Consider the following 26,905-nt stretch of genomic DNA (forward strand, 5'->3'; position numbering starts at 1 on the left):
ATTTGAAAATGATTAGAGGAGAGTTGAGGAGAAGTATTTCACCCAGAGGGTGATGGGTTCTGGGTGCTAGGACAGATACCATCACCATATTTGAAATGTGCATGAATTCACGCTGAAATTGCCATAACTTTCAAGGCTGCCAACCAAGAGCTGGAAAGTGGAATTAGGCTGAGTTGCATTCGGCAGAGACGCTATGTGCTGAATGACCTCGTTCTGTACCATAAATGTCTGTTACTTCCAATAGTACTAATGGACCCTAACTGATAATAATGTCCAGCATCAAGGACTTTGTCTTAACTGAATAGATGAAAATTCAATCCCCAAACCTTGGTGAAAGATATTCTGATTTATAATTCTTTTCTCCCCTGTAGCCACTATTGAACATGAGATGGAGCTCCGACACAAGAATGAGATGCTTCGAATTGAAGCTGAAGCCAAGGCCCGTGCCAAGGTTGAGCGAGAGAACGCTGATCTGATCAGAGAACAGATCCGGTTGAAAGCTGCAGAGCATCGTCAGACTGTCCTTGATTCCATTAAGTAAGAGTTAAGCAGAAGGAAGGGTTGATTTCATTCAATAAAATGGGATTGATCCATTCTCTTTCTTCCCCACCAAACCATCACATCACTTTCCTTCCCATCAATATCAGGGCCTTGTTTTATCTGCTCCGTCTTGTGTATACAGCCAATCAAGGTGCAGTGACGTTTTGCAGGGTAATAGAAATGGCCTCAAATGGATGATAATGATAGTAATTAAAACACTTGGCATTGAACTGCCAAATGTAGGGCCTGAGTGACTCATCGTTTGCTGAAGAAATTAACACTTCCTAGGCACCTAATGTTTTAGCATTAAAATGTGATGGTAATCCCATAGTTGTGTCATCTTCTCCTTTAAAGAAAAACTGCTGCTGCAAATACACTTTTGCACCCATAACCTTCTCTTATACTGGACCAGATTTTCCCTCACTGGTAGTTTATTGAGTAGGACTCAGTGTTTGCTACTGCTTACAATTCCATGCAAGGTGATGTGATATAGGTTGGGATCAAAGTATGTTCATTGTTTTAAGTCTGTTCAGTTCTTGGGTCCAACTTCTTAAGCCAGGTTCTTGTCACATGAAATAGCTTCAAGCAAGGAAATATCTTGTGAATCTGGGTCCCTAAAATGTTTGGCTGACTTTTGCATTCTGAATGTATAAATATGAACACACCATTCGCAGCATGCTGCTGCATTACCAGCAGTGGGGAATCCTCCCTGTTTTCTGTTGCCACGTTCCTTTGTATTGTTTTTACATAAAATTTCATAGCACCAAAACAGGCCATTCAGCCCAACAGGTTAATGCTGGTGGTAATGCTTCATACAAACCTCCTCCCACCTTACTTTATCTCACCCTCAGCATATTTTTAACAAATGTTTGCAGGCACAAATAGTTACGGCAGTGAGTAACTGTCATGCTAACACAGTATTGACGGCAGGATTTTAGGACAGTACATTATCGTGCGGTGCACGGGCAATGATTACTGAGTACGTTTAAAATTGGAAGCTGTTTAAAATTAAAATGTACACAAAGATTTCCTTAAGGTTCACTGCATTGGGTTTTTCCACAAGCTATAAGATAGCTAGGGATTAAGGTCAAGATTTGTTCCGTTCATAAAAATGAAAAAAATTCTCAACTGAAAATATAGGAGCAGAAGTTTAACAAAGAGGCTGACACACACACAAACAATGGGACCAGTTTCATGCTGTAAAATCTAATGAAATTTTTGATTACCTCACTTTGAAATGGGGTGGATGAGTGAATTTTTGTTGCTTGTCCAGTCCTGATTCAGTGAGTGGTATAATGCAATCCCTGTCCCAAAAGCTTTCTTCTGTTTCCTGCGCTCTGTTTTCTCCGTTCCCCAAGAGGATGTGACTGTGTTTCCACTTTTGTGCAGCTGCTCATGATGTTTTGAGGTGCGGTGACTGCTCTACTTTCTGCTTTCACTCAGGACAGCTGGTGCAGTGTTTGGGGAAGGATTCCGTGCCTTCGTTTCTGACTGGGACAAAGTGACGGCTACAGTAAGTATGAAGGAAAGATGCAGTATTCCCTTAACACTTGTCAAATCTCTGGGGTAGCAATGAAAGTAAAATGCTTAATTCAATGCTGGGTCAATTAAGTGTAAATCAGAAGAACCCAGTGGTCTTGTAAACTGGATTCAGTTTTGATCAAGACAAGCTAAACAGTAAAGCCCAAGAGGCTATGCAGAGAAGGGCCTCAAGACTGGTGCTGGTGTCATAAGATTAATCTTTTGTAGAGTGGAGAAGCTGTTACTTGAGCTTTAAAAGGAAATGACTGAGGGGGCAGTTTGTAGAAGTCTACAAAATAACTGGGATTGATTAGATAAATCAGGAGCATTTTGTCAGTGTATGCCACAACATAGAACAAATGAATGTAGGTTAAAACTGGTGAAAGGTTATGACAGATGTTGGGAACATTTTTACACAAGAGAAGCAGTGGCATCTGGGGTGGTTTCCAGATGGGCTATTGAAGACAAAATCTCTGGAACTGCTCAAGAAGCATTTGGGTGATATGATGAGGAAACATTGTTTATTTTACTCCATACCAATGAATTAAACTAGACCAAATGCCTCCTCCAACTGTACCTATCTTGTGATCTTCAAGTGCTGCATTTCCATAGGTGCAATATCACATTTCAAGCACCAGAGGGTACCTGTACTAATGGAGATCCCTGTGAAGGTTGACTAAATATTGCAGTGAGGGACAAGATTAGATGTGACAGCATCAATAACTCAAGGAATCACCTTTTGAAGTTGTATGGCACATAGGAACAGGGATAAGCCCTTGAGTCTCGTCGACCATCTAATGCAATCGTGTCTAATCTCTGAACTAACTACATAACTGCCTTTGCCTATATCCCTTGATACTTCTGGTCAACAAAAATCTTATCAATCTCAGCCTTAAAATTAACAATTGATCCAATGATTTGCTGTTTGCAGAAGAGAGTTCCATGCTAGTGCTTTGTTTAGTGACTTTTTACTGCGTTCTTATCTGAGCTGTGCGGCAGTTGGAAACCTTGGGTATCCTTATGGCCAAATGCCATGCACTGTCAAAAGTATTTAGTTGGTTTTGTTACTGAAATGTGCTCTATTTTTAAATTTTAGGTTTATATTCTTCTCATTGTTGAGCTGAGATATACTGCAGTTTTAATTGGCAACTCCAAGGTTTAAAAATGAATTGACCCAGCAGGAGATTGGTTTCTTATTTGTTTTCTGCTTGAGCATTACACAAGTGCTGACTGGGAACTAACAGCTGAAATGTGCACAGTTAATGGATAATCTGATTTGTGGCACCCCTGTTGTCAACAAACAATCTCTTCAACTAAAGGATGCAGATTTTGAGTGAGATATTGAAGCTGTGGATCATGCTGATTGTGTGTGCAGCAGTTGGATGTTTTGGAATGAGTGTGCAGTTCTGCAATGTTGAGCAATGGAGGGCTTTCCCTCTCTAGAAAGAAAGAAGCTTGAGATCCCATACCAAGACTTGTTCAGTTCATGATCCCAGACAAACCACTTGATCACTTCCAGTTTTTGTACACTGGTCCTGCCCTGGCTTGGCCTCCTCTCTTTGGCAACAGGACATGTCCCCAGACTGTAGTGAGCTCTCGGAATGTTTGGTGCAGCAACTTTAGTTGGTAGAAGACAAATGTGGATTATTTTTTCCATGACATTCCTAATGGGCAGAAAACATTACCAAAAGCCGGAGATGGTAATTGGTGACACACCAGTGCAATGAAACTTTAATTTTTAAATTTCTGTACTCAACAAGAAGCCTCATAATATCCACCTTTCATGGATGCCAAATATTACTGCTGGATTATTGCTCTGACTTTTGGTGGAAATAAAGTTGTCTGTACTTGATCTAGAAATGGTTGAATATTCCCTTTGTTGTTTGTACACATGAATCAGCTGAAGGTTTGACATTTACATGTACTTGTCAAACTGAAAACTTAAGGTTTATTTATGACAACTTTGGGCTGTAAATTATATTGTGTTCAATGTGCCATCCAGAGTATCATTGAGAGAATGGGCTGTAAAGTGCACTCAGTAAAGGCACAGTGATTGCCCTTGAATCTGAAGCATGTTCTTTTACTGTATATTAATATGACAGTGTAGTAAGCATCAGCTCTTTTGGGGCTAGTGAAAATGGACTCTTTTCAGCAGATCTCCTCAGGGAGTTGTGCTGTAGTGTTGATCTGTCTTAGAACTTTGTGGGGAGATTCTGCAAGTGTTGGTATTTGTCCACATTCATCTTGTGAAACCACAATACCTGTAAACATTGATCCTTATCTGCCCAGTTTGACCAGTTCTTTATCACAAGTTAATTTTGTAATGCGATAATGTTTGATCTTTTTAGTTTACTGCCAAGTTACATGGCAATTTATTTTTTTTATATTAGGGGCTAGCTTAAGTGTTTGCAGTTGCTTCAGAATCTCTTTAAGGTTTGGAGCGGTGATGTTAATTATTAATACTTCATTAAAATGGGTATGATGCAGAATTTTAAAGAAAACAGAGAAGTCCCAGACCTGAATAGAAGCAGTTTGGACAGAGCTGGTGACAATCTACATGAGTACTTAATGTAAGAACAGTTTGTTGTGATGGGGTAATAACAACACCCCTTGTTTGACTATTGCTCCTCTGAACTTTGCTCTCCTGTTCCTTCTAAATTCCAAGTAAACCTTGCCCCACACACCCTCCACCATCTCTGCAGTCTCAACATTAAAAAGTAAGGCACACTTCACCATCCCCTATTATTCAGTTAATTCTTCCCTGCCTGATATCAGTTGATTTCCCTGGTTTGCTTTCTCTTCACAGGCCTTTGAAGCCCAAGCTTGGTATTGTCTAATCATTGTTTCCCAATTAACATCACCTTTATTTTTTGAAAAATTTTGCTAGTGTAGTGCTGTGTGACTTGTACCCTTGCTCTTTTTAAAAGAAGAGAGTAAGGTTTCCTGCTAACTCTCAGTGCCTTCTAAATTCAGAATGCTTGGTGTCGCTTCTTCAAAAAATCAAGCTGTATAAATATCAGAATTAACGTGGAGGCTCTAAGAATTAGAATAGATTAAGGGGGGGTTGGGGCTGGAGTACTTGATGGGCCACAATCAACCTGCCATAAGTGGAAGGGCAGCGGTTAGTGGAATATAGGGATGGATGAATATTCTAGATTTTCACTCAATTACACTTTGGGTATTAAACATTACCAAAGGAGAGGAAATGGCTGGATTATGTGCACAATGGGGTAGATTGTACTTGGGTTGTAGAGTAATTTTAATGGGGGTGTAATGTCCACGATTGGATAGAGAACATGGTATTTGGAAAAATGTGTATGATGGGTCAAATATGTGTTGTTAAATATCTACGGATATTTAATATCTTTACCCTCTGAACTCTTAATTGGCTGTACAAAATATGCTTAGTAAAAGTGCCCACATGTTGTATAAGCTGAATACTTGTGCCACCCTCCAAGGAATGGTTATAACTCATTATGTTATCTATTTTTTTTTTCTGGCATTGTTTTGCCTTTAGGTGGCTGGGCTCACACTGCTGGCTGTCGGTGTTTACTCTGCCAAGAATGCAACGGGAGTTGCTGGGCGATATATTGAGGCTCGGCTGGGAAAGCCTTCCCTGGTTCGGGACACCTCCCGCATCACATTAGTGGAAGCACTGAAGCACCCAATCAAGGTAAGGCAGCTTCTTGGAAAGATTTGTGAGCTTTGGTAATCTTTACTCAGGCCCAGACTGATTCTATAATGGAGAACACTCTCGCAATATCTGAATAATAAGGACCAGTTGCATTATGAAACCCGGCATAGCCAAAGGGTTAATTCTTGCTGATATAACCCTCCTCACCAGCAACAGCTATAATCTCCAGCCATTCCAGAATAGCCGGAGCTTTTCTACCTGGTACCCGTGATGGTTTTAAAAGTCAGCACTTGTATTCCCAACACTGCAGTATAGAAAAAAATGCTGGAACCTCTCAGCAGGTAAGGCAGCAATTGTGAAGAGACAAATGGAGTCAACGTTTCAACCGGTGCAAGGTCATTAGCCTGTTTCTGTCTCCACAGATGCTGCCTGACTTACTGAGTATTTCCAGCATCTTCTGTTCTAGTGTCTGAAGTATTTTGCTTTTGTATTCCCTTGCACCAAGTGACTTCACGTGATGTAATGGGTTTTGCTTAAGTGCCCGTTAAGTTTAAAAGATAATGTTCCATTGTGAGGTTTAAACTGGATATGTGTTTTTTTACCCCAGGTTGGTAAACGTGTGATGAGCAAGCCACAGGACGCACTTGAGGGAGTGGTGTTGAGTGTGAGTTGTTGTATTTCTGCTGATTTTTAAAAAAATTTCAGTATGCAGTTCTGTGCCTGCAGAAATTGAATTTATTTATTATCTGATTCTCTTCATTTTCCACTTTCATTCACTTCTCATTTCCATCTACAGCCCAAATTGGAGGAACGTGTCAGAGATATTGCTATAGCAACCCGAAACACAAAAAGCAACAAAGGACTGTATCGAAATATCCTAATGTATGGGCCTCCGGGTACGGGGAAAACCCTTTTTGCTAAGGTATGGTCAGTATGAGGAGGGGGGGAAATTCCTGACCATCTTCTGCACGTCAGAGTGACGGATGTTAGTGTTGGGGAAATGGATATTTCAGATAGCAATGCAAATGGGGCAGTTCCTTGGGTAAGAACATGTCAAAGCTTATGTGGGTAGAGTACAATTAGAGAGATATAGTATTAATGTTTAGAGCTCAGAGCAGTTCTTTATGAAATCTTCAGGTGACCGGTTACCAGCAGAGAAATAAAAAGCCTTAATGAAATTCTTCTTTCATTCCCTCACCACGACCCTTCCTCTATCCTCCCCACTTCAGTTGATGATCTCTGCAAACCTACAAATAGCAACACTAATTGCCATGCATGATCAGTGAGTCATCTCTCTGTCAGTAGCCCTGGTATTCACATTAAATGCACTGTTAAATTTTAGGCAATAAAATTCCTGAGTGTCACAGGCTTGCAGCCTGAGCAGTTACTGTAACATCATGTCTTATGATTCCCTCTAATTCCTCTGTTGGAAGTTTTGAGGAAGTTGGTGTTAAAGTAAGGCAGAACTTGCATTTTTATATTGCCTTTCACCTTGGGTTGTCCCAAAGCTTTTTACGGCTAAGTTATTACTTTTGATGTGCAGTCACTGTTGTAATGCAATAGCCAATTTCTGCAGAGCAAGATCCCACAAGTTAAATGATCAATTGATGTGATTTTGGTGGTGGTGATTTGTGGGGGAAATTTTGGCAAAAGCACCAGGAGAACACTTTTTAAAAAAAAATAATGCCACAAGATCTTTTACATATACCTGTACAGACAGATTTAAGTTTAGTATTTCATCCAGACATGATAGCCATTGGAAAGAGTATCTTTTGTCATAGCTAGAGTCAGGTCAGAACCAGAGTTGACAACAGGTCAGTTAGATAAAGGGGAAGCATAATGTATTTATCAACTTGCTGTGAGTTGATCTCATTGCCTCATACTCTCTAGTGTGTTATTTGCTTTTTTTAGTTCTAACCATGCCAGCAAGTTTCTAGATACAAATCTCCTCGGGTTTTATAGGCAGCTTCACTGAGGCAATTGGAGAGGTTTGTGTGGCAACTGCAAAAGAAAACTCACACTGTGTTTGGATCTTCTTCTGTGACTAAGGTTGTGGCATATTGTTGGGGCAGTGATGTGAAAATATTATTCTGTGTACCTGCAGTGTTGTACCTGACCTGGGCCATCCCATCTAAGTGCCAAATTTCCCAGCAGTAAATTTTTGCCTTAAAGAACACAGAATGGCCCAAACAATTTCTACCACTATTTCCATCACTCTAATTCTGCAATTCTCACAACCCTGTCCATATTGTAATGTCAATTCAATCCAATAGATTTGGCTTTTTTTTGGTAGAGTTGGGAGGCCTCCATCTTGGCTTGGGTTGTGAGCAATATGAGGTGTAGGTTGTATATAATACTTAACATGCAACTTTGTTCCAGAGCGGAATTGCTAATAGAAAAATGCTTCACAGATTGGGATGTGCTGCTCCTATAGAATTGAAGTTGGATGGTGATGGTTTGTGCATGTGGTGGTGGAGAAGGCATAGAGATATACAAGAGAGTGGTGTAGCGGTATATGTTGCAGAAGAATTTTCTTTCAGGAGTCTTTAAATTCTATTGGTTATAGACGTCATAGCAAATTTTCAGAAAAACTGAATAACATGCTTCAGACTACAGGGCTGAAGTGCAGTAAATGAAATGATGAGTTTACAGCAAGGCAGGATTGTTTTCTGATCCGATCCCTGCTGTGTTTAGAAAATCAGTGTGAAATGATATTTTAATTGGTGCTGTTGTAGATTGTGTAAGTTTTTTTATGATTGCTTTAGTGAGTCAGCACTTGCCCCATGGTATTTTGCACTCATACATTGATCTAATAACTCCCAGCACAAATATGAGAATTAAAAATAAAACAGAGCAATTTATTCCATAATTGGGTAACACAATGACAAGTGTATTACCAGGTGTTAGCAAACAGTATGAAATGTTCTGAAGTTTTTGTGTTTAACATTCTTGAATTGTGAATCAATGTTAACTGAGACAGGAAACTTGTGGAAAAACCAATTAATAAATAGGAAAAGTAAATCTTCAGGTAAAGAAGAGCGTAGGGAGGAGACTCTGTTGGTCAGACTGCAATCAATTTTTCCAAATAGCTTCAGTGATACCAGTTAAGTTGATGTATACGAAACTGTCATCAAATGTATTAGTACTGTCCCTGTTTAAAGAGGTTTGTGCAGGTACTCGAAATGCTGACCATGTAGCCTTGTCTCTGCAAGTGAATTATTCTGGTTAATTTAAGAAAGCTGCTTTTGCCCATGAAATATTAACTCTGCTTGTGAGGGAGATTTCTGGTTGCATGAGACATGATTGCTGAGTGTGTGCAATGAATGGTGGCTGCTGTGTGTGGCACTTTCCTATCAGATTTGCACAGTGCTGAGATGTCATTTCCTTCTCAAGGGCAGATGTTTAGCAGCATCGCCTGCAAAGTGAACACCAACATTTGCGAGTTTAATAACCACACTGACACCTCTTGCGGCAGTTCCACCATTTCACAGGATTTCTCTCTCTTGTAAATAGCCCGGCTGCTTAATCGCTTTAATCGTGAAGATTTACCTCAACACTTTTAACTGTATAAAGGGAAATTAGTCTTAAATTATAGAGTGCAGTACAGTTATATTTAGAAAGTGTAATTCTTTTTATATAACACTGCAGTGACTCATTTTATACTGGCACTTGAGTGAGAAATACTGGGCACTGAGGCAGAGCCAAAATACTAATGTAACTGTACATAATATCATTAACCTAACAATGCACTTTCTCAATGTAACCACATTGATCTGATATATTAAAAATCTTGCTTCTACATGCAACACCTGTCATTTTTTCCCCACTATAAATTCATATGTTCATATTTGAAATGGAAAATGTGTGTAAACACTGTAACTGTGTCCTCCTGTCAGTGGCAGCACCTCCACTGGAGGTGAAATTGCTGTATGCCAGGTTTGCTTTGGTGGTTTTCATTATAAATGTGGAATAGGAAGTATATAAATAAGGATAATGTATGCACTTAACATGAGGGCTGATGTATAATCTGGGCACCCTGATCTAGTTCTCCCCCACTTCACCTGAGGACTACACTTATTCACAACTTCCTGTGTGCTGGTATGCCAATATTAATGGGACTTCATGCTTCAGCATTGATGTAATGTTAATGCAACTATGCATGAGTTTTAATGTGACCTTAGAGAATTTGGAAAATGTCAATTGGTCAGATCTACTGGTGGGAATAAAACTAATGTGGAATGTAAATGGCAAGTTTTTAAGAGCAAATCTAAACTTATGGAAGTGGTGTGAATCTCCCATACTCAAAAGAAGGGATTATGGAAAGGAAAAGCCAAGATTATGAACCAAGATAAATAAGACATAAACAAAATATTATTCATAAATTGAAAGACAGGCACTAAAAACAATTTAAAAAATCTACACTGGTTATTAGATCAACTTAAAGGTTGCTGGAAAAGAGGATCATAGACAACTGGGAGTTCATGGGAATAGTTTTTTTCAGCTATGTGAGTCAGGACCACCAAAGGCCACTAGATCATTGAAAGATGCTTAAGGAGAGGTCAGGAAGGGCTTCAGGCATGGCAGAGATACTAAATGAGTGTTTGCATCAGTCTTCACTCCACAAGCTGGCACACCATTGCGGTACTGAAGGAGTGTGCCAGTGGTGCCATCTTTCATACTAGATATTAGACAGAGGCCTTGTCTGCCCCACCAGTGGATGTAGAGGATTCTGTGGCACTATTAGAAGAAGAACAAGGGAGTCCTTCCAGTCTCCTCACCAATATTTATCCTTCATTTCAACCTCACTTTTAAAAAAAAAAACCTGATAATCATTTTATTGGTTTTCGTTGAGACCTTGCTGTGCACAGATTGGTGTGTCACATTTCCTACATTACAAGCAGTGACTACAACTAAAAAAAAGTTGGCTATAAAGCGTTTTGGGGCCCACTCCAGAATAGTGCTATATAAATGCATGTCACATGCACAAGAACCTGAATACTGCCTACGACTGAGGTCAGTGGCTTTTTTCTTTGACCTTACAATGGGGAGCTCACTGTTCAGGAGAAGATCTACTTTCAGATTGATGTTTCTTGTGTTTTTGTTTTGTCAGAAACTAGCTGTACATTCCGGCATGGATTATGCTATTATGACAGGTGGCGATGTAGCTCCTATGGGTCGTGAGGGTGTCACAGCCATGCACAAAGTCTTTGACTGGGCATCCACCAGCAGAAGAGGGTAAGTTTGTCATATTGGTGGGGTAGGGCACAGAGGGAAGTGAAGGACTCCTTCTGTATTTCAGCTCTGCCAATTTTTGTTTTATGAATATTTGTATATTAAACAATAAATTAATTGCATGTGTATGATGTTTGGGGGAGTGATACTGAAATCTTGCCAATGCAGTAGGGGGTTTGGTCAACTTGCGCTTTGTAGGACGGTGATTTTGGAGGACTCTGCTACTTAATTTTAACCTGATTTGTGCTTGTGAGATGAATATTGCTGCTGAGCATTTGAAATGTTTCTTTTAATTTGTTTCACCTAGTGTTTGCTTCCAGGTGGATGCCATATGTTTTAGATTTAAAATACAAGTAGCAACGCACCCTCCCCCTTCTGTGCCAATGTTGAGATTTTAATTTTCTGTACAAGACCTGTGCTTTAACAAGGTACTGTTGCTAAGTTAGGGGCGGTGGACTTATGCCTTTAAGAATTTTGGTGAGACTGCCCAAACTCATTTCATGTAGGACTCTTGTGGCCATAAGGTGACAGAGACTTTCATCTGAAGTACAGTGTGCTAATCCTCTTTGTGTCACTTGGTCCACTTACACCAACCTGCTTAAAAATGTGGGTGCAACTTACTGTTTGTTTTCTGGGAGTGCTTTATTCTTGGATCAGTGTTCCTGGCTTCTGCACCTCAGGAATTCTAAATAATGGGAATTAATTATTTTGGGCTTCTAGGTTTTGAATATTTGGATGTGTTTATCTGAAGTCAAAGGAATGATCATAAATTGCCTCCTGTGCACAGGCTTTTGCTGTTTGTGGATGAGGCGGATGCGTTCCTTCGAAAGAGAGCAACAGTAAGTCTACCCACGTGTCCTTCTGAAAATTTTTTTGAACAGAAATAATCATTGGGGAAGAAGATGCTGCTTGTCCCATAGCCCTGATTAATTGTCAGCATTTAAAAAGAATGAAATTTGTTGTCCAACATCTTTTCAGTTCCCACTTTTTTTTTCCCTTCAATTTCTGTTTTATTCCTTTCTTAGTTCCACTCTGCCTTGGGGCACCATCAATGGACCTTAGTTGACACGGTAGAGGGTGGCCTTGGTTGATCAAGTGGGAGTGTATGCACTGGCTGGGTTTACGTTCATTCTCCTCCATGAGTAATTGGGTACAATGGGGAAGTATCATTCCCGAATACAATCCTTTTGTTAATCTCGGGTTTGGGGTTTTCGGCCATGTCTAGTGGTTTTTGTGTCTGAGCTGTTGCTCTTTCTGTTTCACATGTTTCCTTATAAAGTTTATTGAAGTATGAAAGAGAAAAAAAGTTTTGCTTTTTTTTTCCAATATTTTTTCAACCTCTGGGAGCAGCGATGCAGGCCTTGCACTTGTTGCTTTAGAATGAGTTTAACATTTGGAGAAAGAGACAGATTGGTAATAACGGCACTAAAGATAAATTAATGGAACTGCACACCAGAACTTCCTCTGTTTTATCTTTGTGATCTGGTTGAGAGAGTGCACCACAGGCTCCTTTATACTCAATATCTAAGTAAAGCAGATAAAATATGAGCTATTTGGATGCATTTCCATTTTCAACAGCTGCCAGTTGTTGGTTTATGAATTGGAGAAAGTGCTCCTTGTCCATATTTTCTTTCTACCTTGATATGTTTTTATAGGAAAAGATTAGTGAAGACCTGAGAGCGACACTGAATGCATTCCTGTACCGAACGGGAGAGCAGAGTAACAAGTAAGTATTACCTTAAAAATCAGAAGACAATAGGTCATTCAGCATATGAAAGAAGGAGTAGGACCCTTTGTCAGAAGATGTCTGTTTAAACAAGACGAAACATAAAAGGATTAATGTGCAATAAATTGTTGGGTGTGGCTTTTGATGTGGAGGGTTAAGTTGTGTTTCAGGTAAACCAGGATGAGATTATTTGGAAAGGAATAATATAGTTGAAAATCTAATTGATGACTATGCTTTTGCTTCACTTCATGAAATTGTTGCACAACATACAGATGACTCCCTCCAGAGTTGATAAGTGGGATTGGATACCTGAGATATAAGAAATGTCTACAGATAATGTTTACATTAGATAAAGGTGTCCTGAGGATTTTAAAAACTCATTCATGGGGGTGGAATTTAATGCTGTCCCTCCCCCGAGGTGGGTTCAGGAGTGGGGGTTGGCGGGGGGGCAGGAGGCAGGATGGGGGGATGTGTTTAGAGAGGAAGGTGTGGAGTCCTGCTACCATCCCACTTTCTTCCAATTTAGTCAAGAGCAGGAAGGCCATCCCACTGCTGCTGGTATTTAACCAGTGGTCGACAGGGGCTGTGACATACAGGCAGCCTGCCAAGTAAACCCAGTGGCTTGGTGAGGAGGAGCCCCTTCTACGTGGACACCCTATGACTAATGGAGAGACCTTTCAGAGCCATGAGCCATCCCGGGAGATCCCCACCTGCCCTAAATACTAACCCTACCCCCATCTCCCTGAATGGCTGGCAGCTCTCTCAGGTAGGACACCTGCCATACTATGATTTCTGGGGGCAACTTCTGGGCCAATCTGGGCTTTCCTTCTCTAAAGGACATTACTGCACTGGTTGTTTTTTACAGCAGTTCAACAGTTTCCTTATCACTTTTACTGCTGCTAGCTTTTTTCCCCCAAACTTAATTCAAATTCTTAAACTGCGATGGTGTGATTCAATGGATTAGTCCAGGTCTCTGGATTACTGTCCAGTAACGTTACCACTAAGCTACCATACCTGATTTTACTGAGATCCTAAATAGCATAGGTAAACTGGGTCCTTGAGTGTGTTGATATTAATAAGAACTCCAGGGCATGAATTCAAATTTAGACAGGGTGAATATACACCAAAATGCAACTTTTCCATAAAGTGGCAAATACATGGAACATGCCAGCAAGCAGGCTGTGCAAGTTATAAATTTTAAGAGGGTGATGGCAAGTATAACTATGGAAAATATCAAGTGGAATAAGAAATCTGTGCTCTTTGGAAGTGGTCCAATGGATGGATATGGTAGTTTCCACTCCTGTACAGTCCGTATTTCAGAGGATATTTAAACTTGCCTGAGGTTGAGTAGTTTAAATATATCTAGCAATGATTCAATGCCTGCTAGAACTTTACTAGATTACGTTACTTTAGGAAAATGGGGAGCAATTTGACTTTTCCTGAAATTGGCCACTGTTATTTTGCCACCCCCAGGAGTTAGCTTTACTAACAGCTGGGGACACAGGGCACAATCTGCGAGGCATTGTAAGTGGTGTTGAGCCTTTCGTCGTCTTTTTATGTTGATATAGACGTAGATACAGCCCTTCCTTTTGATTGTTGAGACAGACTAAATTGGCGTTTTTAAAATATGGTGATGCTAAGCACCTCCCATACAGTGCTGCGGTTTAAGTTGCAATGGAGCTATCAATGTGTGTGGTAGGGTATTCATGCTGATTTTCATTTTTAAACACACTGTTCCCAATCACAGCCCAGATCAATGAAATCGGTAATCTTCAAATCAAAAGAATGTGCATTTATTCTTGAACAGTGTTACTGGTCTCCATTTCGGGGAAGGAATTTTAGTATAAATGTGATCATGTTTAACATATACAAGCGTACTAAGGCAACGTTTCACTTGTACAGACTGCAACAGTTGTACGCCATCATCTGCCTTTTGGCAGGAAATTCAGTTGACCACCCAGTGCAGCTCAATCTTTGTTATTCTTTTTTTTTCAAAAAAAATATTGATATGGCATCCTGGTACTGACATTCGAAGTGTGCATAATTGCATGACTGAGGTAAATAAATTTGTGGTTCTTGGCCACATGCTTTTATGGTTATTGAGTGAAGTCTGAATACTAACGCGCTTATCAGTTAGCGGTCTTATCAGAGCTTTCCAGCTAATGTCTGTCACGCTTCCTGCTTATTGATCGACTCCCAGCCCTTTAAGCCTGCTTTTTAATATGGTTGATTGAAAGGAAAATCGTCTAAACTAAAAAGACATTTACAGTTCAGCTAAAAGGAACTGAGCCAATTACAAAGCAGCAGCTCGCATTTTCAATTTGAAAGGTAGTTCCTATTTAAAGATTAATTCTTATTTAATGCCTGACTGCCTATCTGCCTTTAAAAAGCGTCTTGCTTTATTTTTGTAAAATTGCTGCAATCCAATGGTCCTGCTCATGGTGAGTTGAGATTATCATAGGATTTTGAGGCAAAAAAGTGGGAAGATGATAGCAGGGTTTGTGATTTGTTCAAGGGCAGCCCAAGAAACCAAATCTTTTTTTTCCCTTTCCAGGTGTGCACCTGAAGCCTTGCATTTGTTATATAACTTTTCTGGGTTTAATTTCACTTCTCTCCGCATTTTTATTGAAATATAGTAAAAGACAGTGACCACAGAATTGTTACGGTGTAGAAGGCCATTCAGAGGCCATTTGGCCCGTCGTGTCTGCACTGGCTCTCTGAGCATTTTAACTTGGCTCAGAAGAGATGTTAAGCCCAATTCAAGATGGTTCTGATGCAATCTTATTCTGTTGTTTTGCCTCCCTTTGTTTCTGCAATTCTTTTAATACTTTTCCCAAAACCATAAGACTCAGAAATTCCTCTAGCTCAAGTTTTCTCCTATGCCATTCAGCATTCGTGTTTCAAACACAAATACTGAAGTAAATAATCAATTTTATTTTAAAAATCTGCAGGAACATAATTAAGTTTCCACTTGCAAAATTACTTTAAGTTCAAGTTGTTGGCTTGAAAAGAGAAGTCAGTTTTTTTGCAAGGATATTTTGACCTCTAAGATTGTTCCCATGTATTTGCATGGAAAGAGCAGATTTTCATTTGCAAGGCGTTACATGCACATAGGCATGAAAATCTATACTCATCTGAACAAAAGGGATGGAAATAATGAAATTACATAGAATTTTATCTTTAGTTCGCCTCCAAGCTTGGAAGGGAAACTGAGCTGCCCACCGTTGTATCAGTGTGCTCAAATTTCCGAAATTAAGTCTTGAAATAAAAAGTGTATGAGTGTTCAGTTTCTCCAGGGCAAGCCAAAATGATGCTTTAATTGTGATTGTAAATAATGGTGAATCAAGCATTAATATTTAGTCACTATGATCACTCTTCTAAAAGCTACTGGAGATCTTGATTGGGTTCACTTGACACTTACAGACTCTGGTGCTCATTTTCTAACCCCTCATTAATGAGGACACTTGGCTAACCTTCATCTGCTTTTTGCACCTCAGAGTTTGACTTTTGATCTGAAGCCATTTGGTTTTTAGGCCTGAAACACCAGCTTGTTTTAAATGTTCGATCCAGGTGTTGGGCTAGCATTAGGGCAAAGTTAGGTTTCAGAAAATAAAACTTTTAACAGTTTGTAAATTTTTTTGAAAAATCCAAAATAAAATTGCTACCTCATTTCTTTGTCAAAAAGGGGGGAAAATCTGGATGGCAACTGGTTTGTTTCCAGCTTTAAAGCACGTTGTTGCCCAGGAAGAACTATAGGGAAAATGTGATGTTGTTTAAAAGTCATTCAGCAAGAGGTTGGACTGGTGGTGTGTAGACCACTATGGAGTAGAAGCATCGGAAAACACCCACTGCCAACTGGGCAGTAACATGTGCAACTTTGAGGGCTTCTCGCGAGAATGTCACCAATGACCCTCCAGGGAAATGTGTGCAATGAGTAGAAGGACAGAATTATTTCAAAAATGAACAGGGGGATGAGAAGAGCCAGGATCCTAGTGTGAAACCTGTATTTGCTCACCACCTTCTTGGAAGCTATGAGCAATAAATGTGGCCTTGGCAGCATCACCTGCACCTAGAGAACTGTTCTAAAAAAGCTAACCACTAATATCAGTCCAGAAAGTAATGATACATTGAGTTTAGATAGCACCAGGAACATGTCAATCCAGATAGACTAGCAGCATGCCAGTCCAGACAGCAATGCTAGTGCCTGAGAGACCACTCAGGAAACCAGTGACTGCCTACAAGGTTGTTTGCACTATTGCAATCTGTCAGATTAATTATTTAAACAGTGTATTTGAGTAGCATCCTGCCCATGTGCAATTAATTGCTTAACAGTGACATTGTTCTTCAGGACAGAGGATTTTGCTGCTTTTGTACTCTGGTGTTGCAGAGTCTTAACTCCTGTGCTGGCCGCAGGTGTTCTGCTGAATCGATGCCCTCGGTGGCTGGAAGTATTGACTTTTTTCTGAGGAGATTTTCTCCTTGATTGAGATTAGATCTATTAAGTACGTGTAAAGCTGTTTGCCTGGTGAGTCAGCAACTTAATTCAATGTGCAGCTGTGCCACACAGACTAAGAAAGTCCCAGGCAATGCATGGTCTGCATTGACTTCCCTGATCTCTGTTAGAGCAGAGGTTGGAAGCAATACAGTTGACCACTCAGATCTCTTATAAAGCCAGCCTGGATTCCCTTGACTGACCACCGGTCAGTAACCCCTGAGAAACTTGAGTTTGGGTGTTTTGAGAACAGGGTTTAGTTCTGCTGCGATATCCCCTCCCCGTTCTGAGATATGACATGCTAACATTTACTATCTTAGCTTGCACTTGGAAGTTTCCCTTTTGGATAGGTACTAGAGGATGATCAGTGACTCTGAAACCATTGCCCCAGCAAGGAGTACCACCTTTGGCCAAAAGGAAAATGGTAATGATGCACATAAAACAAATAAAATCTGTACCGTACATTCACATTCCAGCAAATGTGTTTTATGTGAATTTTACATTTGGATACTTTCATTAAGCAGCAAAAAACTCTCACTGTGCCCTTGGTTTTCCTTCAATTAATATTCTTCACATTAGCAATCACATGCAAATATTAATAGCTAACTTTCTAGTTGGGCTATTTCATAATATTTAATATGAAACATGCCAGAATTCCGTGCAGTATTCTGTTCATTAGTGCATGTGCGGTAGGAAATATTTGCACATGAAACTGGAAATTTAATGGTCTATTATATGCATCCCCTTAAATTTAACCCCCTATTCATGGCGGGTCAATACTCCACTTATTGTTGTATATCTCAAAGTGCTTTCTTCAAGCACAGTACAAGTTTGGAAAAACATCTTTAATTATGCTTCTGAGTATTTTCACGGATGAAGTAGGCACAATGTCAATTTCACACATCCGCCATTGCACTTTACTGAACTCCCAGTGACACTGATTTTTTTTAAAATATATGTTCCTTGGCAAAATGAGGGGAGGGGACAGTTAACTTGGTTGGCTAGATGTGGATCAATTAGTGTCTACAGTGTGGGGTTCGATCCCTGTTCTGGCTAAGGTAGATTTGGGACCTGCCTCCTTAACCCACCCATTGTAAAAACCATGCCACTTTGCTGTGGTTCAGCGAATAATTGCCAAGGACTTGCCTTCAGGCAGAAAACTGAGGAAGAAGCAGGAGCAAATTGACTGGACTCAACCTTGCTGGGAGCTGGGTTGACTGTACCCAAATTCAAATCACTGAGGGCCAATAACAAATATCTGCAATCCAAGATATTCATCCCATCAATTCCTGTTCATTCAAGTCAGGTTCTGGCCCTGTCTGCCATCCTTCCTCCTATCTTCTCTTCTGCATTCCACCCTCCTTTAGTGTCTTAAAGTTGAGAGCAGATCCTAGCTGTTTCATCCCTACGTACAGCTTCTTCCACTAATCCTGGTGTTCAACTGTTTTGTTGCTTTTGTGAATTTGTTTGCTGCAGAAACTATTCTGGTAAAGGATGAATTTGAAGCATGGTCTGGGCTGTTTAACTCACAGAACCAAATATGAGGAACATCATGAAATGAAATTAGTAATGATTTGCCCTTTTAATGCTCTGTCGTGTAACACATTGCAATCTTCAAGTCGCCATACACTTCCACTGTGATGATGCCAACCTGCCTTTAAAGATTTGTTTTAACTAATCTCCTGGACACTTAACTCACTAATGTTTATCTGTTTTTCCTAACAGGTTTATGCTGGTGTTGGCTAGTAATCAACCAGAGCAGTTTGACTGGGCTATCAATGATCGTATTGATGAAATTGTTAACTTTGATCTACCAGGACTTGAGGAGAGGGAGCGACTGGTCAGGCTATATTTTGACAAATATGTCCTGAAACCTGCCACAGAGGGAAAACAGTACGTGCTCTAATTTGTCTCGCATTTCTCTTTTAGTGACTTGGATAATATTGCTGTGATCTTCTGTTCCATTTTAACTTCTTGTTCATTTTTAATTTCTCTTCTCCTCCCTTGCTCCCATTTTAACCTGACTGCCTTTGAGCTACCCACCCTGAATTGTGTTGAGACTAAGGCTGGACTGGCAACTGACATTGCTGCTAATGAGCAGTGTCAGGATGTGCACAAAGTTTTGTTCTCCTATTTTAACTGAAGCTTTTTGTTCCTGAGGAGAAACATCCCTCCAAATATTTACTGAGGCTATGCACTTGCCGGGCAGTAGCTCTGTCTGGCATAAGATTAGTGTAGGCTACCACTTATCAAGGAGCTGCTGTGCCCTTAATCTGGCCTGTTGGTAATTGGAAACACTGGCAGCAGTTTAAAAATGAAAACAGAATAAAACAATTGAAAAATACAATTTTTTTTGCTATAAAACTCTATCACCACTCTATATGTCCACAAGAAGCTCCTGATAATTCAACTAGTTTTGCAGTAGTTAGTGTTAAGTCTCCCTCATTTGCAGAAGATCTTTTGCTAGGGTTTAAACATACTGTAGTGACCAGGATCTGTCGAATGGACAAAACCTTTGGGCCAATGGTAACAATGTCCCACTTATAAATACAGCTCCTTCATTTATTTGCTTAACCTGTTTTTTCCCTTAGTTCCACACATCATTCACTGAGTGATGAGGGATCTGTGTTAAGGACTGGGAGGTGAGAGCAGAGCTTGGGGTGAAATGCCCCGCTCTGCTTTTTCACTTAATTGTTCTTTCTGCCTTCAAGTGAAACTGAATCTTTGCTATAAAATAGAAAGCCAGTGATAATACCCTTTTTGAGTTCAATTTTTTTTTCCCCCTTATTCTTTCATGCGATGTGGATGTTGCTGGCAATGCCAGCATTTGTTGCCCGTTCCTAATTTCCCTTGAACTAAGTGGCTTACTAGGCCATTTCAGTGGGCAGTTAAGAGTCAGCCACGTTGCTGTTGGTCTGGCATAATATGTAGGCCAGACCGGGTAAGGATGACAGATTTCCTTCCCTAAAGGGCATTAGTGAACCAGATGGGGTTTTACAACAGTTGATAGTTGTAATGGTCGCAATTACTGAGACTAGCTTGATATTCCAGATTTATTGAATATTGAATTTAAATTCCACCAGCTGCTGTGGTGGGGTTTGAACCTGCATACCGAGGGGAATGACCTGGGCGTCTGGATTACTAGTCCAGTGACATTACCACTACACCACCATCTTCCTTCCCTACCCACCACTCCCCTACAGACTTGGCTTCACAGTAAAAAGAAATTACTGCCCCAAGTGTAACCAATTGTAGGAAATGTTGCACCCTAATTTTGCAATGCTTGTAACTTATGGATTGAGCACAGTTTGGATCCTCTGACCAAACTATAACTCATAACTCATCTGAGTCTTGTGAACAAGATGAATCTGTCATTTAATTCCACTCCTCCCTCGACCCACCCACCCTAGCTTTTTACAGCTGTTCAAACACAAACCGTTAGTCCTACTCCTCAATTAGATGCTTAGATTTCTCATTGCAGGCCAAAGCCTACAGTAGACAGAAGTTGCTGTAATTATTAAGTAACTGACTTTTTTTCTACCAATATGAAAAGATACAATATCGATCGCAATAACCATCAGCTGTTAAAGTCTGACAGTGACAATGCTATGAATGGAATGGGGGGCTGCAGGTTTAAAATGTGGGTGCCCTACAGATTTGTACAAGTTCTGTTTCTGCATCTGATCGTTTGGTTCAATAGCTCTGCCTAGAAAAGCAGAATACTACGGCTGCTGAAAATCTGAAATAGAAACAGAAAATGCTGGAAATACTCAGCAGGTCAGCCAGCATTTTCTGTTTTTAGCTCCACCGAGAATCCTGTTCACACCAGAACTGGTGTAGTGGGAGTGGATGTCCAATTTCAGGATTCACCCACCCACTGTTTGGTACTTGCAAAGGATTGCAACTCCATTCAGTAGCTTCAGAACTCAAGATATTACACACTGTCTGTTCCTTTTCTACCTCAAATACGCTTCCTTTTTTTTAAAGCTACTACATTCCTTTTGAAAGTAGTGATATTCTTGAAATCTCTTCATAGATAAAGAATAATCTGGTTTATAATCAAAATGGCTTTGGGAACTTTAAATTAAATGGAGGTACAGTGGAGCTAAGTTTTTTTTTTGAAGCACAGCCTTGTACATGATTAACACTCATGCGCAACCCAGGAAGGGCAAAAGCAGTGACAACTAACGCTAACAAGTGTCAGAGCTGTAGTACAGATCAGTGAGTGTGACAGCTGTCTGAGTGAACATATAGAAGTTTGAGCCAACTTGAATGTTCGTCCTTTTTTAAATTGCGCCTTGGGTTTTATCCCGTTAGGCAACCACACTTTTTTTTTAAATTTAAAAAAAAAACACATTCATGAAAGAATATTAAGATGAATCTTGTGCTGTTTTCAAGTTATTTTATCTAAATGTTGGTGTTGTGGCATCAGACAAATTGACTTGCAGCTTCTGCATCCAGACTGCTGGTAACCCAGGATATATTACTGATCATTACTAGTTCAGACATGTCTATGTTCAGTTCCCTTATTGTAGCTCAATAGCTCAGCCTGCAATGGGCAATCACTGTTTCACCCCAAAAGTTATCAGTGGGTGGGGAGGAAGGCCTTTGTTAAAGGAATGGGTGGGAGGATGATCTTTGTTCAAAGGACAATGCTGCTGAGAGTTTCCAGGCCCAACTCCTGAAACCTTTTGTGATCACTCCGACCTTGAGTGAAGGATCCAGTGAAACTCTCAGTGGCAGTGATTTTACTAGAATACAAGTTGCCACATTTCAACATCCAGCTGCTCAATTGACCAGTACATCAACTGCATTCTACAGCCTGACATAATGCTTCCCTGTAACTTTCCAGAGCATCCCAAAAACAGTTTGAATGGCTGTTTATTGTTCTTCCCATTAACCATTGACTTTTGAGGGGATGGAAACTAACCATCTAGCACACAATTAAATAAAATATAGACACCCCAAATTTTACCTTGATCACTGTTGTCGGGTAACATTTTACAGTGGTCTAACAAATTATGGAATTACCACTTATTCTACATGTGTGGTTTGTCAGTTTTTACAGAATTGAACTCCCAGAGGGACTAGGCTGCAGCGGTCAAAAGAATGAAGAGTCTTTCATTTTATCAATTTAGGCTAGATTCCAGGGACAACACGTTAGCTCACTAAGCTACGGGTGTCTTTTGCATGAAGTTTGAAAATGTCAGCAGAAGCTTGACATTGAGTTATTGGCTTAACTCGATTTAAACTCTCTGCCAGGCACTCCCTTTTGTATAGTGTAGTGAAAGGTTGTATGACATTCTATTTATCTCGTTGTATAAACTGCACTGCTAAGCAGTTGAGATGATGAGAGATGAGATGATAAAATGAGGCTGTCCACATGTTCAGGAAGACAGATAAGCTCCTTGGACCTATTTGAAGAGGAGGAGGGTGTTTCTTATTATGCCCTGACCAGCCTTCATCCCTTAACAATCACAACCAAAACAGAATAACTGGTTATGCATCTCATTACTATTTGTGGGACTTCCTTGTGCACAAAGTTTCTGATGTGTTTGTCCACATTACAGCTATTCTCAAAGTATTTCACTGGCTGTGAAAGGTTTTAGGGGTGTTTAAGGATGTAAGTGCCAAATGAGTGAGAGTCCTTGTTTTATGTAAACTGCAGCCCCTAGCTTAAAGTTGATTGTTCCAGTGTATAAGTTTGACCCCTTGGCTTGATGTACTTTGTCCCAGTATATAATCTTAACCCCACAGTTTGAAGCTAATAAGGCACTTGAAGGTGCTGTGTAATGTTAAATATAGAGAAGCCATTATGCCCGCACATTAGTAGATGGAAGTTGAACCTAAAGAGGCTCACTGGCCATGGCCATGTGTAATTTACATCACTCTGTGACCATCTGATTCCTCTTCACAGGCGCCTGAAAGTGGCACAATTTGAATATGGCAAGAAATGCTCTGAGCTTGCTAGGGTAACTGAAGGGATGTCGGGCAGAGAGATTTCCAAACTTGGAGTGGCCTGGCAGGTATGGCTTTTATTTATTTCTCATAATGTCATTTGAACATTTAACGTCTGGAGCAATGGTATATCCACTTACTGTGGCAAGATCTGGAAAGGTATATGAAAACGGTTTGTTCTCATTAAATAATACAAACATTTCCCTTCCCTCAGGGTTGGGAAGTTTGTGCAGATATTCTGAGAGTCTGTCTTTCAGGGTTAAGCCCTTGTTGGTCAACCCCTCAAATCCAAGTGACGAAGCTTTCTGTCTTTCAAGGGGAGAGGGTGGGAGACTGCTGAAATTTGTTGATGCTGAAAACATTGATTTCCTCACCCACTGTGCTGCTTTTATTTCAGTTTAGCTTAACTAATGTCTTCAGGAACCAGATACTCGGGAGCCAAAATCTGAATGATATTCAGTCTTTGGGGTGTGCGAATGTTTGACTTTTTTCTCTTTCTGCATCTTAATGGATTGTGAAATGCTGATAAGTTCTGATTAGAGTTTCTGTGAAATTGTAGCCCTGGAAGATTTGATTGCTTTTGGGAATTGGATTATAAATGTCAAAGGGAAATATTTGCAGGGGAGTGGGCTAATTGGGTGGCTCTTTAGTGCTGGCAGAGGCATGATGGGCTGAATGGCCTCTTGTGGCATATGATTTTTAAATACACTTACGCTTCACGAGTGGTGTTGTGGGCCCCAAATTACGTGGATGAGCAATGACCAGTGGTCTGCCTGGGGGATGTCACCCTTATATTTAAAGCCTGATTTGCTCACCCAAAGCCTACTAAGATACCAATTCAAAGGAAGTTGCCATCTTCAGCAGGCAAGATTGGAGCGCTGCTTCGGCTGGAGCCGAGATCAGTTGCTTGGCACCCCTCTCTGTCCTGGACAGATGCTGTCACCCAGAGACAGTGGACTGTACTGCAGGAGACCTCAACCCTCCTAGTACCTTGGGCCCCTGTTCTGTTTCCTGCCACTGAGTTGATATCCCGCTTTCACTCTGCACAGGGCAGGCCTAGAGTCTAGTTAAATCTACTACATATTTGAGTTGGCCGGATGGCCTCTGGCTACCTCACTATGCCTCAGCTTGATGCTGGCCCCCATAAAGTGGGAGATTGACATGAGGAGAAAAAAGTTGCCTGGATGTTTATTTGTTCTTTTTAAAGGTAGTTACCTTTGCTGCATTACACCTTTTAAGGTCGCAGCAAATGCAGTCTCTATATCAGGCTAGAGCTCTGATAATCGAGACTTCGCTCCCTTCAGCATTGATCAGCCTGTTAAATGGCTTCATGTGTACTATAAATGGTCCCTGTTTTTCCAGTTGTACTTCCTATGCCTAATTCCCAAAAGGCACTCACTTTCCCAGGTGATTGGTGATTAGAATAGATGGGACTTGTCTCAGCTTTGTGACAACATTGGCTGTCACTACACATTCTCTACCCTGTATGTGATTTTTTTGTGTGATAACTGTTTTGTTGCTCCTGACTGCTGTTAAATTGAGTACCCTATGTAAATACACACTGGTTATTCTTTATCCCTATAGTTGAGAGTGAATTTCTGGCTGCTTCTCAATTTAACTAGATATTATACTTAATTGAATTCTTGCTCTCACAGCACATTGGATTATTAACACTTTTCCAGCTGTACTGTATTATTAATCCTATTCCAGTTGTATGTTTACAGCTGACATTTGCAGCATTTAATGGAAACTACTGTCAGGTCTGAAAATAGCAGGACATTTACAGAAAATGTCTCTTGATCCTGAGAGACCTGTGCTTAATTTCAGGTGAAGAATTGTAGCCTATCAAGTCTGTTGGGCTGAGTTTGCCCAGATACTTAGCCTCTGTCAGATTTACAGTTGATGCTTCCACATAACCTATGTCATTGGCTCTACAGATATGCAAGTATCTGAATTCTTAAGTAGATCTAGTCAACACTCCCCATGGAATGAGAGTGACAGAATTTTGACGGCAGGCTGGGCACAGCCATACTGTGATTTTGTTTTTCACTCCATTGGCCTGTGAGGCTGTGCTGAAGCATAATGACTTTCTTCAGGGTAAAAACAAAAGGAAGGAGACAAGGTGCAAGGAGCCTGCAAACAGGCTTCAGCAGCCATGTCTGCTAGCCAATTTAGTTTACTTAAATTTAGCCATAAGAAAGATGATGAACAATGTTTTAAAATGAAATTGAGAGAAATTATTAAACTGATGAAGTTGTTTGTTTAATGTTAATGGTGGTATCCTTTGTGCTGTTACCACACTCTGTATTGGAGGAGTAAGGATGGAAGGTTTGATCAAAGCAAAAGCCAGCAAATGACTGAACAGATACTGGCTTATAGAAGTGATGACAGGCTGCAGTGGCTTCAGGTTTTTGCATTATTACCCATTTCGCTCATTAAGTGTGGACTCAAGTCAATTTTAGCATGCTGCAGATATTAGACAGATTGGCTGCTCATTTGAGCAGATGGTGTCAGATCCATAGTGGGGTTATTTGCTTGACAGTGAAGGATTTTTTAAAGTTTGAAAAGTGAGCATGCACATACTTTCTCATTTTGGAATAACGAAGATAAGCGTTTGCATTTATGTAGTGCCTTTCACATCCTCGGCACTTCCCCCAAACGCTTTACATGTCAAAAGTATTGAATTGCTGTAAATGCTTATTTTAGGTTAGGGCAATGAGATAAATAAGTTAATCTGTTGATTTAAAGAACTCCCCATCTCTTCACAGTAACATGCAATCTTTCACATCCACTTGAGTAAGAAAGACAGGGATTCAATTTAACATTTTATCTGCAAGGTGGAACCTCCAACGATGCAGTGCTTGCTCGGTGCTGCACTGAAGTGTCAGCCTTGATTATGTGTTCATCCTGGAGGAGAGTTTGTAAACATAACCTCCTGACTCTGGTGAGAGTGCTATCACTGAGCCAACCTGACATTCAGCAAGGAGAAGGTACAACTACTCTAAAAGCTCAGGTTATCAATGCTGCTTGCCTCCTGACTCTGCAACTGACTGCTGAAGAAGATGGCTAGTGATTTTTTTTTTCCCTTGGCAACTCTAACAGATACAGTAATCTAATACCTGAAACGGGCAGGTCCCATAGTACTCTGGGCTTGAGTAGTGTTGAAACGAGGGAAGAATGTTTAACCCGTGTGAGATTCATTGGGTAAAAGTATTAACATTTTTATTTTATTAACTTCAATTTAATTAATTTTAGCTGTTCAATATTAGGAGCTAATTTAAATAGGTTTATTTGGTGTACTAGTTTGGATTGGCAATAGATTGATATATGAACATACTCGTCCCATCACTCACCTCAAAGTATTGGAACGTTCATTAGGATTATCAGCACTATAACTCCCACTGGCAGGTGTTGGCATTTTTCAAGTAATGTCGGCCTGTGCAGATTTTGAAAAATACTGTGCGCTTATTGGATGTTTCACATGCCAAAGTCTATAAGCACTCAAGCCTGACACATCCGCATCTAAACCCAGTGGAATCTTGTTCTGACGTCAGCACCAGAATTACTACTTGTTACCATTTCTTCAACTTCTTAATGTCCTGTAATTAACCAAAATACTGAAGTGTCTCTCAGTCAGCATCTGTGTTCTTAACTGCCAGTTTGGGGAAACGATTGAATTGATCAATCTGTGTAAAAATAAAACACACAGTTATAATAACTTCCAGAACACATTTTCCATTCAGAGCTTTAGTTCTGGTTATTTTTCCAAATTTAGTCCACTTTTTACTCTTGTCTTTTGAGG

At 40.3% G+C, this 26,905-nt stretch overlaps 1 protein-coding gene across 1 annotated transcript in view; it reads left to right on the plus strand.

Annotated features, from left to right (window-relative positions):
* atad3 (ATPase family AAA domain containing 3) overlaps window positions 1–26,905 on the plus strand; it is a 39,485-nt gene that overhangs the window by 8,667 nt on the left and 3,913 nt on the right. Inside the window, exons 6-15 of the mRNA XM_078558016.1 lie at window positions 372–537; window positions 1,984–2,053; window positions 5,579–5,734; window positions 6,303–6,359; window positions 6,492–6,617; window positions 10,806–10,930; window positions 11,715–11,766; window positions 12,583–12,653; window positions 18,871–19,038; window positions 23,063–23,171. Coding sequence (XP_078414142.1) covers window positions 372–537; window positions 1,984–2,053; window positions 5,579–5,734; window positions 6,303–6,359; window positions 6,492–6,617; window positions 10,806–10,930; window positions 11,715–11,766; window positions 12,583–12,653; window positions 18,871–19,038; window positions 23,063–23,171 — 1,100 coding nt within the window. The remainder of the gene's footprint in view (window positions 1–371; window positions 538–1,983; window positions 2,054–5,578; window positions 5,735–6,302; window positions 6,360–6,491; window positions 6,618–10,805; window positions 10,931–11,714; window positions 11,767–12,582; window positions 12,654–18,870; window positions 19,039–23,062; window positions 23,172–26,905) is intronic.

The sequence above is a fragment of the Cetorhinus maximus genome, chromosome 15 (assembly GCF_964194155.1).
Source record: "Cetorhinus maximus chromosome 15, sCetMax3.hap1.1, whole genome shotgun sequence".
Lineage (NCBI taxonomy): Eukaryota > Metazoa > Chordata > Chondrichthyes > Lamniformes > Cetorhinidae > Cetorhinus > Cetorhinus maximus.